Source organism: Podarcis bocagei (assembly GCF_964188305.1).
Source record: "Podarcis bocagei genome assembly, chromosome: 3".
In the NCBI taxonomy this organism is placed as follows: Eukaryota; Metazoa; Chordata; class Lepidosauria; order Squamata; family Lacertidae; genus Podarcis; species Podarcis bocagei.
The window spans coordinates 85,331,193-85,344,375 of record NC_138127.1 but is presented as its reverse complement, the minus strand read 5'-3'; the positions used below and the strand labels follow the sequence as shown (position 1 = coordinate 85,344,375).

Here is a 13,183-nt window from a genome sequence, read left to right as displayed (position 1 = left end):
TAACAATAAACTGAAAACAACATAACGTCTACGTTATAATACTTGCTATTCCAATATATCAAGAAAAATACCCGTTTCTCTATGAATTTATTTGCTTGTATTCTCCAGTAGTAGGTTAGTTTGACCATTTTCACCATGGTCCAGATCTTTTCAATCTCTTTAAAAGTAGTGAGAGGAGCTAAAGTAATCAAATTGATTGCCATCTCTTGATCACTGTCTATGAAAGCACCTTTTATGTATCCAAGCAGAAATGTCTTAGGTTCCATAGGGATTTGTGTTCCTAACGATTCCGATATTATTTCCAAGGGAAAACACATCCCTGTATTTGGGGACAGTTCCAGAAAATATGGCTGTAATCTGCTTTTACTTCTCCACATGCCCAGCAATTATCCCTTCCTAACTTGTATATTAAATCCAACTTACCTTCTTTTCAGAACCATTTTTTGTCCCCAAGAGGCTGTCGGCGACTCCATGCAGCTCTGGCATCTGTGTCTACTATGTGGTTGATCTTCTCCAACCTTATCTTTCTCGGAGGGAATCATGTTGGCAGAATCTACTGGAAGAGGATCTTCATAGAAGGCAAGCTATAGCAATCTGATTTTTTAAAATTATTATTATTATTATTATTATTATTATTATTATTATTATTATGAGACATGCCTTCCTGGAATTTGATTCAGCATTGCAAAACACATGAGCAGCTTTCTCAGATGCCGTTCCCTGTGTCTTGCACTATATGCTTTTTGTTCAGTTAGTCCTCCTTCTCCTTGACATCATCTCAGCAGTAGTCATTGTAGCATTTCCCCAGGGCTTGTTGGCTTTCAGCCTGAACCTTTGTTATTTATTTTTATTTCAGGCACTTTTTAGAAGCATTTCCTGCTGGTACTTGGAGTGTCCTATAGCACAATGGACCAGAACAAAAAATTATAATATGAAATCCCTAAAAGTGGACAAGTATTAAAGCCAAAGTTGGATAAACTAAGCAGCAGCATTTTAAAAATATTGGGTTGCATCCAACTAAGTTCTACTCTGCTTTGCGTGCAGAAAGTCATTTGTTCAACCTGTGACATCTCCAGGTAGGGTCCAGAGCCACTGCCAGTCAATGTAGACAATACTGAATTAGATGGACCCAATGGTCTGGCTCAGTATAAGGCAGCTTCCAGTGTTCCTATGTAAAAGCATATAGAGATGAAAGAGGAAGTGGGAGAGAGTGTCGCTCTTCCTACTTCCTCTTTCAGCTCGCTGTGTTTTTCAAGGGAGACAAAGGTACCCAGCCTTGCTGCCTTGTAATGAAGGGGGCAGTGAGTGTGTATGGGGAGGCTCAGAGATTCTGTGGGTGCCAGGAGTTCTCAAAGGTGCCATTACACCAGTAGGCATCACAGTTGGACGAGCTCTCATGTATTTTCATTTCACACAACATTTTGCACCTTTTTTGCACTTTTTTTGTAGCATGAACTTTCATAGGCAGGGGACTATGTCACCAGATGCAGAGAATGTCTAGGATGCCCGGAATGTTTCCTCTTCTCATCGAAGGCACTCACTGCATCTGTATGCACCATACAGAGTTTTTAGGTGCCTCAGCAATAATTGTTTTTCTGTACTGCCCCCATTGTGCAGTAAATAGGATATGAAATATCACTTTTAAGCAATTTGCTGGTCAGACCCATAGTACTGAAAAGTGAAAAACTCAATTTCAAAACTGCTCAGGGCAATGGTACTACATCTTCCTTGTTGAGAAGTAAGAGACATTAAATTACAGAGTGTTAAAAATAATCTTTCTATGACTCTCTCTTTCCTCTGTTCCATTTATGTGAGAGGTAGTCACCTAGAAGAACTTTGCAAATAATAGTTTGTGAGATGGCAGGCTACCACCGACAATTCCTTATTGTGCGGTTCCTTCCCTCGTTCACAGCCACCTAATTACCCATTGCTTCAACTATCAAGGAATCACCACTAGCATCAGGAAAAGCTCTGCACTTACCCATCCCAGAAACACAGAGCAGCACCATAGAGCTGTGGACACTTTTCTTTGCTGTTTGTCTTGCACATTATATAGGGTTGCCATGCATGGGCTTTCATACGTCCCAGACATTTAAGCGATTTCTGCCCGGACGCTGTTTACAAGAGCTGAATACCGTCCATGTCCAGGAAATTCCCAACATGTGGCAACCCTAACATTAAAGGCCAAGCAGCTCTATAAATAGAGAGCAGGGAGTGCTGGGATCGCAGCACACTATGCTGTAATTCTGGGTTAAAAGGTGTGAGCAGCCATTTGCTACTCCTCAGCTGCCCTCTGATAGTGCAGGTCCAGAGCTGAACTTTTTACAGTTATCCCATTTGTGCATTTGCACGTGTATGTTATATAAAACATGTTAAACAATACAGTTGCGTGATTGAACACACTAGGATAACTTTGGGACCAGATCATGTTTTTGGAGGGATACCAAACTTTGTGTTACACCATGCTCAAGTAGAAACATTATTGCAAGTAGAAACCACGTGCCTCAATATCTGAAAATTGTCATTGTGTTTTAGTCCACAAATGATATGAATTTGGTGTTTTTGTGAAAAGTGTAAGATCCTTCCTGATTGTGGTTGAAATATGTAAAATTGCATCTTTGAACCCGGCAGAAGAAAGGTGACTTTTCTCTTGGATGGGAACTTCTTTATTTTGTCTTCAAATGATCTGCCTTGCCATTTGCAACAGTAGCTTAAGTTTGAAGTACAGCAAAACAGACATTTTATGTTTTGTTTTCTACGTAATCAGGCCCATCTTTATGAATTAGGTGCTGGCTGCATCGTTACAGATTATGTACAAAGCAGATCAAACACGAACCAACACCATATCAACAGCAGTCTTCACCTGGACATCCAGTGTCATCGGGAGGCAAATGACATAGATAGCCTGAGCAGGGTGGTACAGGCAGGGCGGCACTGTTCATACAGCGTGTTGAGCTCCCTATGCCTTGTCCTCCCCCTCTCAGTGACCGGCAGCGATTCATGGCATTGGGAAACCAAGAGAGCAACACCACTCTCTCTGCGCCAACCTCTGTAGGTACATAGCCCAGTTGAAAGAATCAATGTTATTTGGACATCCCAGATAAGGGTTTATGGAACCATCACCATCACTCTCCTTGAGAAGTGTTTCAGCTACATCAAAACTTCCTTGAGTCCCCTCCAATGTCTTCTGACGTGTACCAACCACAACCCTCTCAGAAATTTCACTGTGAGCAAAATGCAGGGCAAATGTAGCTTGTAAACTCGGCAATAATAATTCTCATTATAGCAAAAGCTGGCTTGGTCACAGGAATGGTTGGATCCTATATCCAGAATAGCTGAGTTCACACATTACAGTAGTCTGAAAGGGTCTTGTCCTTCAGCTGTCAGGATCCTTTACATGTGCGAATGAAGAACTGGGTGAACAGGCTCATAGTACGAAGGTCTCCTCTTGTTTCAGCCACCTGGCACGTAGCCAAATATAACCTGGTATTTGTTCTGTCTGTTTGCATAGAGCTGAAAAACCAGTCATTGTCATAGGGAAGGTAAAACAGCATTTAAAAAAGAAGAAGATGTACACACTATTTTTAGAGGCAAGAGACGAAAGCATGATTTTCTCCCAGATTACCCGATTGTCTTGTCTGCTCAGGGTTCTGTTGAATCAAATAACTTTGGGCAGGCATTGTATTTAATAATGAAGTGGAACATTGCAATTTTAAATCAAAGAAAGCTACTTGGACTTGTAAGTGTACAACTTAATCTACACTCACAGGCCCTGGACCTGCGATCAGATTAGGGTGGCCCTGTTCTCTTATTTGCAGAGGACTGTCCTCTGTTTGAAGGGCTGTCAGATGTTCCTCCTCTGTTAGGAGGGTCCAAGAACAGTTTAAAGATAAAAGAGCCATCCAATGGGAAAAGAAGGTCCTTGAAGTTGCCCATCAGTAGCGGCATGTGGGCAGCAGGTGGAGCAGGCCCACAAGCCACCTTGTCCCAGTTGTCCCCTTGTGGGGAGACAACTGCATTTCTAATAATTGCAGTAATTATTTCTGAACTTGCATCTGTACATGTAGGATTGTATTCTAGTTCTATGCAACTGGGTGTCTGCTTGTGAAACAGGACCCCTCTTTCCTCTCCTCCCCCATGGGCCCCCCCAAATTTGCTCCAGAGAGTCTTCCAGACCTGTGGGGAAGTTCAGTTGTACAAGCAGACGTCCCCTACGGGAGCAGGACAGCAGTGCTGGATACCAACACATAAAATGGTATATGCAACTGCTATGCAAATCTGTGCCCTCTTTGGCCCACATTTTTGGTAATGCACATAGGTTGCCACCTTAGGTCAGAGTGATTGCAAATGCCTGTAGTTTCTGGGTACCCCAAAACTACCATATGATCTCTAAATTTCCTTCATTCTTTATTTTACGTGAGCTCATAGTATTCAGTGTGCCTCTTTACTTTTCGTAGAGGACTTTGGCATCCTGGCCTGCAGCATTCTGCTTGATATTGCAAGGTGAAACATAACATAAGAGAGAACCATGGTTGTTGAGAAGTAACTGTATATAAAATATTGAGTATGGACTCAAGAAACATTAAGTGAGCAATAGTTAGCTTGGGGTAGTGAGCAGACGTGCCTCAGGAAATTTAATAATTGAGATGCCAGGCCTGTTGCTCTGTTCTGCTGAGATATTAATGTTCTTTCCCTATTTTGTTATATGGGCTGTTGTGGTTTGTTTTCTGATAAATGATTGTCAGCTGCCTTAAGGACCTGCTTGAGCCAAAAGACAAATTACGGATTGAAAAAGTAAACACTTCTTTCCCTGCATACATATGTTACTTAGCTCCCTACTTCCAATATATATTGGTTGGTGTTTTTATTTTACACAAATTAAAAACAGAGTGCTGATCCGAAAGAGTTCACCATTGGAATTGCGCTTTGGGTGTTGTCCTATTTTACACAGCTGGCTTTTCACTAATCAGCTCTTTGGTGTAGTGGTTAAGAGCTGTGGACTCGTAATCTGGGGAACTGGGTTCGTGTCTCCACTCCTCCACATGCAGCTGCTGGGTGACCTTGGGCTAGTCACACTTCTTTGAAGTCTCTCAGCCCCACTCACCTCACAGAGTGTTGTGGGGAAGGAAGGGAAAGGAGATTGTTAGCCGCTTTGAGACTTCTTCTGGTAGTGATAAAGCGGGATATCAAATCCAAACTCCTCCTCCTCCTCCTCCTCCTCCTCCTCCTCCTCCTCCTCCTCCTCCTCTTCTTCTTCTTCTTTGGGTGGTCTAGTACAGGCTCCAGACTGTGATGTTCCTCAGGTGCTAACTGGAACGATTTCAGCCTTTTTGTATGCAAGACCCCACACAAATATATGTGGAGAAACTCACACCCAAATCTGCTGGTGAATTTTCATGAGGACTTCTTAAAATCATCCCCAACATCATCACCATTGCAAACTGATGTGGAAATGTGGGGGACTGCATTTAACTGAGAGAAACCAACATTGATAGATTTCTCTATCCATGCCTTAAAGTTATGAGATTTCCCCATCCATACATGCAACCCAGCTATTGGGTCAGACTGGAGAAAAAAGGCAAGGCCTCCACTCCATTCACCAGCTCTCCTGAACTACAAAAAGTGTTGAAAGGTTAATCTTCCACCTGGAGGGGGGCAATTTCCAGCTACCCCAGTCACCACCAAGCAAGCTTTATTTATTTAAAACATTTTTATGCTGTGGCCATCCACAGTGTCTTACTGTCAAACACAGACACATGCATATCCAGCATGCAGGACATTTTATTCTCTTCTCATTCATCTCTGTGTGCAATTCCCCCATGCAGTTGGGATCCAGACATGGTAGCCTCTTGCCATGGGCTTTGATTCCTGGATGAGTAGGTGCGATGATGCTTGGGCAAAGAGAAGCAATACTATGTGCAGCCCAATTATGCTTGTACTGTTTAAAAGGATGCTCTTGATATTTGTATTGCCGCATATTCTGGACGTGCATGTGAACAGTTATATTTTTTATATTTTATATGAGTTATATTATATTTTATATGAGTCGCTCCTGCTAGAATTTGGATTTTTGAGCAGGTGCCCTGGGCTCCAACCCTTTGCTCACTTCTCTTCCCCCGATCACTTCCCCCAAGGGACAGAAGGAAAGCACATGTGCACACAATTCCTTTTCCCAATGTATCTGGAGAAAAGTTGGATCCAGCAGAATTAAGGCTTGTCTACACTTCCACTTGTCCCATGTCTAGAAAATGCAGGTCTGAGCAGTTTTCTGTTTGTCCCATAGCTTTCCCTGGGAAAACTCGCTCTTTGGCACTGAATCAGAACAAACATCAATCCGTGGAAAATCCAAGACTTTTGCTGTGGTTCAGCGGCAAAGGTTGGGTTTCCCCAGGGGCGGGGCGTGGTGGGACAAGTGGAAGTCTGGAAGAGCCCTTAATCTGAACCTTGGAAAGCACCATAGAGCTGAAAGATAAAGCAGGAAAGAGTGTCACTCTTCTATCTTCCTCCTTCTGCTCCATGGGGGTGAGGAATGGGGTTACTGGTTTGTTCTTGTTTCTGCTATGTATTCTGTGATTTTATCTTGTATTTTTATGCTGCGAACTGCCCTGAGATCTACGGATGAAGGGTAGTAGACACATAATGTGCTTTTAAGTGGAGAGAAAGATAATTGCTCTCCCCACCTCATGACCAAGGGAGCACAGAGGCTTTGTGACCACCAAGGAAAGACCTCAAGGGCACCATTGTGCTGACCAATGCAGCAGAATAATATTAAACTGACTCCTGATGTCTTCCCCTACACTCCAGCCTAATCCCCATCACCTTAAATATTTTATTAGACTAAGGCTGAAACTTGTTTAAAATGTAGCAATTTCTTTGCAAAGTCTGCCTTCCACATATTTGCACAAAAAATCATTTGGAAAAAGTGTTTTTGTCTTATTGTAAATTACATCTCTTTGGTGTTTTTTTTTTTTAAAAAGAAAAACACACATCCCTTAACTGTAAGCATCATTATTCTTGAAGCTAGACTTTGACGGAAATTCTACATATATTTACTTTTGTTACTTATCGCCCTTTCCCAGCTGCAGTAAATAACAGTGATTATCCTTCCGGTAGGAAACTGTGCTCTCGTGGGGAGCAGAAGAATGTGGGTACGTTAACCCACTGGGTGTGCAGAAAGCAAGCATTTTTTAAAAATCATTTTGAAAGACATTCTAAATGTTAAAAATGGCTCCCCCCCAAAAAAAAAAATAATATATTGGTTTCTGTTTGTTCTGAAGATGAAAATGGCTCCCATTCTAGTATTTATAAGGAAAGCATTATTATTGTGGAGAATAAGGTTGATGAAGGGACATAGTGCAGAACGCAACTCTTTGCAGCTGGATTCTTTCCAGACGTAAAAGTTTCACTACTAATCTTAATGCTACACTTTTTGGGGAGTAGCAGTCTTTAGTCACTCCCTTCTCCCAGTACCTGAAGTGTGGGGCAGTGGCCAACTAGAGAGTAAGAGTGACACTTCAACTGGAAATGGAGTTTAAAGTGGCCATGACCTTTATTAGTTACAACAGAGACACAGGCTTTCAAAATTTTACTAATGTCTATAAGACCTAGTCTGCAGTGTCTGCCCCAGCAATAGAACTGGTTTGTCCAGCCTCCATGCCCCCCCCCCCGCCCCCACTGGTACCTACTTTTTAAATAGCACAGGCTAATTCAGTTTCAACTCTCAACCAGCCATGAAGATTGAGTAGATCACTCTAAGGCTTGTCATAGTGAAAGTGACTCTCTCTTGGGTTGGCCCTGCCGTTAGGCAGAATGTGGCAGCTGCCTCAGGGGACAGATAAAGCGGAAACGATTTGTCTGTTATTAAAGTTATGGTTTTGTTTTCTTTTCTTTTAAAAAGAAGACTGCTTGAGGTCACCATTTGGCTTTGGCTTTTGAAAATTACCAGGATGCAACTGCTCAAAGAACGCTCCTTGTTTTGGGAGGGGCAGGGGGGAATCTAAGCAGGAAGCGCTTCAAATATGAATGCAAGCTACTGTGTTCAGGCCTAGCTGTCAGCAGCCAGAAAAACAGGGTCCCGGGTTGTTCATGGCAGCTGCCCCCTCACGTGAGGATTAATTGCCTCTGGAAGCAAATCTATTCCCTTTTAAGTTCCTTAATTTGAAAGAGTAATTCTCTCTGCAATGGCAGAGGGAAACTCAGCTGGGATGCCATGAAGAGCGCAAAGTTCAAAACAGATCTGATTGCACACAGTGTTCTGAGCTAAAATAAATACCCCTCACCTGCATGAAGCAAGAATTAAAATGGTGGGGTGGGGGAAGGGAATTTATAAATCAGACCGTACAAATTAAAGTCTCCTGGGCAGCAGCAGGCAAGCTACATGGCTGGCTGAGATAGCCAGCGCAGGCAAACTGACCTTGGGTAGCATTACCAAGCTAATCCACACAAGGGGATGAATGATTTCCAAACAATGTCTCTAGTGAGAGAGATTATTCACAAATAGGATTTTCCTTAACACTACGAGAGAGGTTTCTTCAAATCACGCAAGAATAAAGCAAGTGTAATTCGAGGCACGATCAATGGGACAGATTCTTAAGCGGTGTTATGGCAGCTCAATCTGCTTGTTTATTTAGGCTTTTAATCCAAGACATACTTAAAGGTTAAAAGTGAGGTGACTGCATTGTTTAAAACAATTTTGTAAAATGTTAACCGTCTCGGAAATGAACTTACCCAAGAAAATACAGCACTGGTCTCCTTTAACAAGAAAAGAAGTTTGCGTCACTTCTGGAGGGTAGTAAAGGCAGTTTTATACATTGTGTTCAGCCTGTAGCTTCATCAATACGTCCATCTGCAGATGGCAGTCTTCCTTTTGAAACAGTCCTCTGTGTGATCAGCTGTTTAAACCACTTCCAGCTGAAGGATAAAGAACCAGGGTGTTGGAAACTGCCCATCCATTGGAACAGCCACGGGTCACAGTTTTCCTACTATATTGAGTACATTTCTGTCTAAACTATCTTAAGTATTTCTCTCTCTGGGTGTGCATGTAAACTAGCATATACAAATTTTATGCAAATATATGTCCTTTTTTTGGGGGCTGATGCATTTTCTCTTTGCAATGCATTATATAGCAGCTGTGTTTTGCAGTCAGCCTCTGCTGACTTCAACCACGTTGGTCTGGCTGAAATCAACACAGATTGGCTTTCCTTACCCAATTACAAAAAAAAAAGGTCAAACCATTTCCATTGTCTCCCGAGACAGACAGATGCCAGCCAAAAGCACAAATTGTCATTGGGTTGTGGGATAGCTCCCAATAACAGAACTAGGCTGACAAAATCTACAACTTTAGCCCAATCTCACTTTTATCAGCCAAAAAGCTTGTTGAGGCATGTGTATGGTAAACTAAATCACAATGACTTGCTTTTCAAATACGCCTTAGTGATATGCAAACATGTTATCTTCTTTTATACAGTGGTACCTCAGGTTACATACGCTTCAGGTTATATACGCTTCAGGTTACAGACTCCGCTAACCCAGAAATAGTGCTTCAGGTTAAGAACTTCGCTTCAGGCTGAGAACAGAAATCGTGCTCCAGTGGCGCAGCAGCAGCAGGAGGCCCCATTATCTAAAGTGGTGCTTCAGGTTAAGAACAGTTTCAGGTTAAGAACGGACCTCCGGAACAAGTTAAGTACTTAATCCGAGGTACCACTGTACTTAATACTAAGATAGCAAAGCTGGAGAAAGTATGTAAGTGGCTGTTCTTGGATCTGTGAGCTTAGTAAATGAGAACAAATGAGAGAAGAAGGAGGGAGGGAGGGGGGGAGCCTTCAAACATCACAGAGAAGACAACCGCTTGACTCCACTGTAGTGGCAGCTGCCCCCTGCAGCACCAGAGACCACTTGGGAGACGACAGGTCTGAACATCCTGGCGTGTCTCGCCTGACATGCATTGTAATATGGCATATCAGAGACTGGAAACTAATTGTACCGGAGAGGGAAATGTGGAAAGAGGTTTGCTTCTTTAATGTCATGAAATGAATGCGCAATTCATATGAGCTCTTTCTTGTTCGTGTTGGGCAAGGTTTGGAATTTTTTAATGGAAAACTCCATAGCTGCATAAACCGTTTCAGATAGGTAGCCGTGTTGGTCTGCCATAGTCAAAATTAAAAAAATCCTTCCAGTAGCACCTTAAAGACCAACTAAGTTAGTTCTTGGTATGAGCTTTCGTGTGCATGCACACTTATCTGAAGAAGCGTGCATGCACACGAAAGCTCATACCAAGAACTAACTTAGTTGGTCTTTAAGGTGCTACTGGAAGGAATTTTTTTATTTTGCATAAACCGTGTTGAGGTTGCTTTTGCTATTAGTGCGCTGTCTTTTTTTTTTTTTTTTACTGGTTCCCCAACACTTTCAAAATTCAAAATATGCCTACTGGTGATCCCTGTTGAAACCAACTTCTGCGTGCGGAAAGGAAACACAAGACCAGAAAACACAGTGGATATAAGGAGCTACAGTTTGGGTTTAATTCCAGGCCAATGTGATTGGCAATGTTTTATCGCAGCCGACAGGTATCTCCTATGCAAAACATAGTTAGCACCCCATGTTCAAAGAAGAGGAGTGATTAGACATGTGCCAGTTTTATTTGCTTTAAAAGCACTGTATTCAGAAACACGCATTATCTTTCCAACATTGCATCGTTCTTGATGATTGCTATACTGAGTGTCAAAAAAAATGAAGGGATTCAGAAGCAATCAACAAAGATAATGAATGTTTAGAAAAGAAATAGCATATGAGGAACGCTCAGCGGTAGCCTGCCCAAATCTTGCGCTGTGATAACAAAAGGGAAATGTCAGGGGTAGCCTAAGACATATTCTGTGTGGGGCAAAGGGCCAGATGGTGAGGAGGAAGATAATGATGAGTTGCTGGGTTGTTATCCCACCCTTGCTTCCGAAGGAGACCAGGTCAGCGAACAACAAGACAATAATAACAATATTGAAGTAGCTCCTTGAGGGGAATGGAGGTCTCCTAACGTCAGCACCCTTAAATAACAGTTCTCGGAATTCTTTGAAGGAAACCATGACTGTTTAATGTGGAATGATACTACTTTAACTGTAGACTACAGATGGGAACTTACTGCGGGGGAAGAATATGTGCAGTAAAAAGGTAAAGGACCCCTGAAAGTTAAGTCCAGTTGCATACGACTCTGGGGTTGCGGCGCTCATCTCGTTTTACTGGCCGAGGGAGCCGGCGTTTGTCTGCAGGCAGTTTTTCCGGGTCATGTGGCCAGCATGACTAAGCCGCTTCTGGTGAAAGGGCCCCATTACCTTCAGTAGCTTAAAGGTAAAGGTAAGGACCTGACCATTAGGTCCAGTCGTGACCGACTCTGGGGTTGCAGCTCTCATCTCGCTTAATTGGGCAAGGGAGCCGGCGTTTGTCCGTAGACAGCTTCCGGGTCATGTGGCCAGCATGACTAAGCCGCTTCTGGTGAAACCAGAGCAGCGCATGGAAACGCCGTTTACCTTCCCGCTGGAGTGGTACCTGTTTATCTACTTGCACTTTGACGTGCTTTCAAACTGCTAGGTTGGCAGGAGTTGGGACAGAGTAACAGGAGCTCACCCCGTCGCAAGGATTCGAACCACCAACCTTCCGATCGGCAGTGGTTTAGACCACAGCGCCAGAAGAATGTGTGCAGTAGCATACAGTTATTCCTGAGTGGTCTTTCCTCTTCCAGGAGATATATTTTGTTACACCAAGATAGCTCCTTAATTGCAAACCACTGTTTCCTTGACTTTCTGTTTCATTCAGAAAAGAATAGAAATCACACGGGCACTCAATAATTATTGCTTTATTCTCACAAGACAATAATGCATTCAAATGAAGCCTGGAGTTTATTTAGATGCAGGAAGAGTGAGAGGCAATTTCTGGCATAGTTGAGAAAATATGTTTACTGAGGAGGTGGGCTTCCGGTAGAGTAAGATGTGATCATGCCTTTCCCTACCTCAGCTCAGGCCTTGCATCCTGCCTTAGCAAGAAAAAACCCACACACTTTAGGATGAAGTTTTATTGCTTTGGACATAACATCTCTGCTTCTCTAAATTTCCATAAAAATGAAGCTGTAGAGTCGCGTCTGTTGACTCTGTCGGAAAGGTTTTTAATTCTCATCCTTCTTTTCCTTGCTGATAGGCCAAATGAAAATACAGGGTCTTCAGCTTTATCATCAAGTTTGTTGTCTGAATGATAAGGCAAAGCTAAAGGAATAAGAAATGGAAATACACAGGCGTTGGTGCGGTCAGGATTCTGGGAAGAGATATGGGAAATAGTTTTGACTAATGCATGTGTAGTCAATGAATGCTTTACATTCACCTCCACTTCGTGAAGGTTGGCTCTTGAACAAGTTTGATGCTTATGTTTTGGGTTTGGGTTAATTTTACAAGCCTGTTTCAAGGTTGACCTGTTCCAGCCTTTCCACATACTTCTTTAAAAATCATATCTACAGTATGTACTATTATAATTGTCCTATTCCGTTAGTCTGAGCAGGTATTGTGAATGTTCCTGTTCAGGGAATCTAGACATCCATGCCTACAGGATACTCCATTCCACCCCACCTCATTTTCTATCCCTCACTCCCCTCCAACAAATATTGAAGTTCCACCAAGCATACGGATACACTCCCCTTGTGAGAGGATGTTGCCATTTTGGTTTCATAAGCGTCCACACGGTGAATGAATTCACTATTAGTACTTTAAAAGGTAAAGGGACCCCTGACAGGATGGTAACAAAAGTTATCTGTTAGTCTTTCCTCTGATAGAATCAGTTTGGGCCATTATGAGTGACCAGCTCTAGGGGGAAATAGATGTTGGCCTTATGTGCATGGGGAAATGTGCATTCACGCAAGGGCATTTTATGTATTTTCCTGAGGAGCACCCCTGTACATCTGAGTTTAAAAAGCCACATGAGATACACTTAGGAAAGTTGTTTGGGTACTGCTTGTTTAAGTGTCTCTTTCTAATTTGAGAATAGAGGTGCCTCATAGGAAGCTATTTGTAGAAATTATTATTATTATTATTATTATTATTATTATTATTATTATTATTCATACTTAGTAGCCACTTCTGTACAAAAAATGAAACTCAAAGCAACTTACAAAAAAATAACGTTGAAAACAAGTATAAAAACATCCTAAAATACA

General features: G+C 42.3%; 1 protein-coding gene across 6 annotated transcripts in view; it reads left to right on the top strand.

Annotated features, from left to right (window-relative positions):
- Window positions 1–13,183, top strand: part of HHAT (hedgehog acyltransferase) — a 184,605-nt gene that overhangs the window by 142,411 nt on the left and 29,011 nt on the right. For 5 of the 6 annotated variants that reach the window (XM_081186026.1, XM_081186024.1, XM_081186022.1 and 2 more), the window contains one exon: window positions 435–579. The exons of the other annotated variant lie outside the window; for it this stretch is intronic. In XM_081186026.1, the coding sequence (XP_081042152.1) occupies window positions 435–579 (145 nt within the window). The remainder of the gene's footprint in view (window positions 1–434; window positions 580–13,183) is intronic. 6 annotated transcript variants of the gene reach the window in all.